The sequence below is a fragment of the Buceros rhinoceros genome, unplaced genomic scaffold (genome assembly GCF_000710305.1).
Source record: "Buceros rhinoceros silvestris isolate BGI_N320 unplaced genomic scaffold, ASM71030v1 scaffold11194, whole genome shotgun sequence".
In the NCBI taxonomy this organism is placed as follows: Eukaryota; Metazoa; Chordata; class Aves; order Bucerotiformes; family Bucerotidae; genus Buceros; species Buceros rhinoceros.
The window spans coordinates 47,771-53,562 of record NW_010406527.1 but is presented as its reverse complement, the minus strand read 5'-3'; the positions used below and the strand labels follow the sequence as shown (position 1 = coordinate 53,562).

Below are 5,792 nucleotides of genomic sequence, written 5' to 3'. Positions count from 1 at the left end.
CTTGGTCAGGATGAACGAGGTCTAAATGCTCCTCCTAGACTGCAGGGTGAGCTGGGCAGGCAGCAGAGTCCGTGCTCAGACAAGAAGCCACTCACCTGCACACAGAGGAGGTGTTTCCCTTCCCTCACCCCGAAAGGGGCAAGGAAGGTAGAGATGCAACAGATAAATTTGCTTGTCTTTTTAAGGAAAGTTTAAAAGTGTTTGCAGCATCACCCTTATTGTGGATTAATATTTCTGTACAGGTAGTGACGTGGTCATTGGAGATGTCTTAGTGCTACTTGGTGCTTCTTTGTATGCCATTTCTAATGTGAGTGAGGAATACATTGTGAAAAATCTGAGCAGAGTGGAGTTTCTAGGAATGGTGGGCTTGTTTGGGACTATTATCAGCGGTCTACAGCTGTAAGGATCTAAATTTATTTTAAAACTAATTAAGAATATTCTGCAGATGATTGCTTGTCTACCATGAAATGATGTTGTTGTTGTTAAATTAATTCTTTGTTATACCTGTGTTTGGCCTATATGGGAATTCTTCCACTTGAATTTTATTTTTGTTGCTGATCAGCATCCATTTTATTTCGTTTCTGTTTGCACTACTCTTAGTACAGCAATTCTAAAGCCGAAATCCTGCAATTGAATGCTACAGCATTTGGCTGTATTTCTGATTTTGTTGATCTTCATGAGGACACTCAGTGTGCTGAGGACTGTTCAGAGGAATGTATTCCTTAATGGATTTTCTCTGTGGAAAAGTTTAGGAGATAATCGTTAGCAGGAGGCCTTCCATATTAAACCTCAGTTTAAAATGAAGCCATGTGTGCTCTTACAAATAACCACGTTAGAGTAACAGACCACATGCACTTAAATCTGTCTAATGAATTTTATGTTCCTCATTTCTCATCATTATAGTTAATAATTTCCTCAAATGGGGTATCAAATAAAACCTAATCTTTGAAGGACGAAAAAGCTTGGGAAGAAGGCATGAGATTTAAATAAAAGTGCTCTTGACTTTCAGGCGCTTTAATTTTCGAGTATTTTTCATGCTTGTAAGATGTCAGAGTTAATGTCATTCAGTAAAATTTCAATTAAAAAATTAAGGGATTATAAATCAAAATGTTATATATTTTTTGGTAATTAAATTGTCTATTTGAATATGATTTTTTTTTTTTTTTAATCTTTACTGTATTATATCTTTTCCTCTAACTCTAGAGCCATCGTGGAACATAGGGAGATAATGAGAATTCCATGGAACTGGAAAATCGGTATGTATGTGACGGAATGATGTGCGTTTTTACAGAGCACTGGAAAGTTACAATCGTTCAGACCTTCAGCGATGGGGTTTTCCTTTTATTTCTCGGGATATTAAGCAGCATTCATACTATATTGTTACAAATTTGTTTTCTGCAGCTCAGCAAAGAGATAAGGTTTGCAGGATTGAACATGAAAATCTTTGAGGTCCGGTTTTGCATTTTACATATGTAACATGAACTAATTTTTCAAAATAAATTGAAGTAAGTAAAAATTGAACCTGTTTAATTATAGGTGTGTCTCATGTTGGAACATCACAAGAACACTTCTCTGTGGTCCTTCCTATGCTGGAAATACGGATTTTATGAATCACTTTGATTTCAGCAGAACTGTGTATTATTAAGAAGTGTGGCTTTAAATTTCTTCAGTCAGCTGTTGCATTAATTGGGAAGGAACAACTTCCTTGTGTAGATACAGTAGTTTTTGCAATACAGGGTAGTCTTGGAAAAGAAGCATTTTTTCCATGTATTTCTTAAATTCAGTATCTTTTAAAAAAGATAAAAATGCATAGTTTTAAAACATCTGAAGCACATCGATGTTCTTTAAAATCATTATTCATTATCGCTACTACAAGGAGTCAATTGTCGTCTTGTTTTACAGCGTTACTGTTCACAGTCTTTGCCCTGTGTATGTTCGGGCTGTACAGCTTCATGCCAGTGGTGATTAAAGTCACCAGCGCGACCTCGGTCAACCTGGGCATTCTGACTGCTGATCTCTACAGTCTGTTCTTTGGGCTTTTCCTCTTTTTCTATAAGGTAAGTACCTTCATTCTTTCGCTGTGATCTAGCTAGTTACAATTTTGGACTAAAAACATAAAGCATAACTTTCTTCAAAGCCCCTCAACAGTTGTTTGCACTTGTACATCTCTACATCGTGTGTTGTGCGTTGTTGGCAGGTGTCAATCAGGAGTCAGACTTAGTTAACGACGTAGTGTTGCACCATCAGGCAGAGATTTTCAAACACTCTCCCACTTGATGGAATACGTTAGTGTTAATGTGAAGAGATTTAAACACCTCCAGAAACTATTTATATGGTAGAGTTCTTGCCACAAGCCGTGTGTGCATCTGTAGGTTGGATTTTGTCATGTCTCCAGGTATCTAAGGAGAGGGTTTGACTCTCCCTGTCCTGAAAGGTGTTTAGCGTCAGAGAGGAGCAGTATGGCTTTATTTCCAGAAATCAGTATTTTCTTCTAGCAATTTAATCTGTTCATTACCAATGCCTTGGGATAAAAATCAAGCTCTCTCAGTGCTGCTGCTAAGGAGAGACTAAAGGAACCGAAAAAAATGCAGATAAATATATTACCCTGTACGTTCTCCAAAGGCAGTTAATTTTATTGTGCTCTAAAATGTTGTTGGTAGTGTCTGTTCCAGCTAAATGACAGTGCTAAAAAGATTTCATTCCACCCTACACTTCTCATCCCGAGTCTTTTGCAGGGAGCTACCTCGTTACAGCGATTGGAGTAATCGAGTCTGTTGCTCAGTGACTGAAAGGGCTTAGTGAGAAGCTTGTGAACTTTCCTTAAGAACTTAATTTGTATTATTCCATGTGGTTGCTTTCTCTTGAGCATTATAGAGAGCCAGAAGCTTTTAGGTCAGATCTGTTTCTCAGAAGGAAAGCAATCTTATTTTGCAGCGCAGAGGTCTGGTAATAGAAGGGTCTCATGGCAGCTAGATTTTGCTTTCAGGAGTCCCTCAGCTCAGCTTTCCTCCATGTTTGGGTTCCAAAATTTGCTGCAAGCTTCAAAGCATCCAGTAAAAATTAATGTAGGAGGTGAACTATACTTACATTCTATCAATTAAAAAAATCCTCTCTTCCAAAACATGTATTTTGGCACCCAGATAGCTTAACTCAGGTGATTATAAATTTATGTTTGTAATAGTAAAAAGGAAGAAATAATCAAGAGCTTTGGAAGGGATATAATAAACTTCTATTCCTCGGGATTTTTAGCTTATTTTGGGAAGAGGTTTTTCTGGGAGCAGGTCACCCCATACTTGCTAGCTGCAGGGTATTCTGGGGGCAAAAAGGAAGAATGAATTAGAGAAGACTCTGGGGTTTTATTATGAGATAATTTCAGATATTTATTAAATGCATCTGTGGTTAGAAACAATGAATTAGCAAAAAGGGGAGCAATAATAATGCTGCATCTTCAGTAACTGGAGGATCTGAGATAGCTTAGGAACCAAGAACTGAGAGAGCCTGATTTTGACGTGGCTTTTAACTTAACACTTAGCAGTAGAAAACCTTATTGCCAAGTTATCTATATAATTTCTTTACTTACGGAGTAACAGGACATTTCCTGTATTAAAAAGCACCCTGGACACAAGAAAAATGCATGGAATTGCTCTGTGTTCCCCATCACCAGATGGTATTTCACAGCCCGCTGAAGGCTTGGCTGGGCTGCAGAGCGGGGTGAGCCGTGGAGAGCTCTGAGCTGCTGTGGTCTGAGCGTCCTCTGAGACAGAAGCAGCGCAAACACACATCGTTTATGGCAGAAACTGGGCCCAGGAATTGATGAGGTTTTTGCTCTTGCACAGCGTTTTGCCAGTGCACTCAACTTTTCAGCCCTAGCCATGTTTAAGGTGAAATGTGAATTTTCCATACCTGTTTTTTTTTTTTCTTTTACTCTGTAATGAATCTTTGCTGTGCTGCTTCCTAATGAACTCATTATATAGATACCTCTAAAACCACAAGAGATATTAAAAAAGGTCTCCAAACGTTGTATAAACTCCTATGGAAGAGAATATACTGCAAATACAGACACTAGGTGGAGGTACAGTCCTCCAGTAACACTTAAACTAGTCTTTAGGCTTGGCTGTGAGTATGGGGGTATAAGCTGCACAGGAACAACTGAAATCAGTGTCTGAATCAATGAGGATTTTTAAGAAATCTGCTGGAAAAGTGTTCCTGGCTGTGGATAACTGAAGCACTTTGTGTTGCTGAATCTGGTGTTACGAAGTAAGCGTTTATTTTTCTGTCAAGGTGGATGAATCTCGGCAATTGTTGGACTTTTAACAAGCAAGTGAATCAAATCTTGATGTTCCTTGGCAGTTCATACTCTTACCTCACACTGCTCTTAACGGAGCACAAATGCCGATCTTGTAAAAGGCGCCCCAATCTCTCACTCTTCAAGGACTTGCTGGTGTGGAGAGCAAAGCAGTTTTGGTCCAGTAATAACATTTATCTCGCCCTGCAGAGGGCTCAGAGAGCTGTGCAGAGACCCAGCTACCCTGGCGACTTGCAGCGGAACAGAGAGACTCGTTTCTTGCCAGGACCTGAAACATTTGGCTGTGCCGAAGCAAAATTCTCTTAGAGGCACAGTGTTTCAGCGTTCCCACGTGTAAACAGCCGTCCTTCAGCATCACCACATTTACACCCGGTTGTTCTCTCTGTTAAGATCCTTGTGTGTGGACCTGAGGAAACTCCCTGTCCAACAGGGCTGAGGATGACACGCAGAGAAACCCAGCCAGAGCTCGAGTCTGTCAGCCAATGGAGCTGGTGAATTTGATTTTCAGACCCAAATACAGGTGGTGGTGACAGCGCTCCTTAAGATAATTTTTAAAAGGAAGAGCAGCTTTCATATTCTTAAAACAAGGCAGCATTGACATGTTTTTACATCAGACAACGACTTAATGCATCTCCTTTTTTTTCCTCTGCCAGTTTTCAGGTCTTTATATCCTGTCCTTCGTTATCATCATGGTGGGTTTCATCTTGTACTGCTCCACTCCAACGCGGACTGCAGAACCCACCGCCTTGCCGCAGGCTGGCAGCACTGGCTTGGACAATGCTGGGCTAAAGCTCGAGGAGAATGACAGTGAAACTCCGGCCGTAACTGTACAGTTCCCGAGAGAAGAAGCTGTGGTGGTCAGCACTGAGTAAAGAAATGGCAGCGTTTCAAAACAGAGCTTTTTTTTATTTTACTGCCAGATTTCCCTCAAATATTAATCTGAAGGATTGTTCTACTGCCAAGGCATATGTCATGCTGTGCTGGTTTTAATGCACTGGATGGACTTTTAAGGCCAGGTCTTCAATCAGTGAAACTGTATTGATTTAACCTTGCAGAAAATCTGGCCCTTTGAAGACAGAGTAGTATTTATGTGAAGTCTCTGGAAAGTGAGAGACTCTTATTTTTAAATGCTTAACTAACTTAACAGCAAATGCTTGGGGGAAAAACGTAAGCCAAAGGCAGCTCCTAGGTCAGTAGGTGGAGCAAATATGTTTTATATTGCATTAGGGACCTAAATCTGCAAGATGCTACCTGAGGGCTTCATGGTTCCCACGCCTCAGTGCTGGGTACCCTCAAGTAGCATCTTGCAAAAAACCACTCAGCTTCTCATAGGGTCTAGTTCTGCAAGCCGTGGTACATACATAAACCCTCCGCGTGCCGATGGACTCCGTTCCTCCACTGGAGGATTTGATTCTTACATTCCACACAGATGTTTGTCTCGTCCTATTGCTGCACTCCCTGTAGCAGCTGGGGTTGCTGCAAGTAT

General features: G+C 40.5%; 1 protein-coding gene across 1 annotated transcript in view; it reads left to right on the top strand.

The window, feature by feature from the left end:
- Window positions 1-5,277, top strand: part of SLC35F2 (solute carrier family 35, member F2) — a 16,640-nt gene extending 11,363 nt beyond the window's left edge. The window contains exons 5-8 of the mRNA XM_010134135.1: window positions 243-399; window positions 1,204-1,256; window positions 1,903-2,057; window positions 4,960-5,277. Coding sequence (XP_010132437.1) covers window positions 243-399; window positions 1,204-1,256; window positions 1,903-2,057; window positions 4,960-5,178 — 584 coding nt within the window. The 3' untranslated portion in view covers window positions 5,179-5,277. The remainder of the gene's footprint in view (window positions 1-242; window positions 400-1,203; window positions 1,257-1,902; window positions 2,058-4,959) is intronic.
- Window positions 5,278-5,792: the final 515 nt, after the last annotated feature.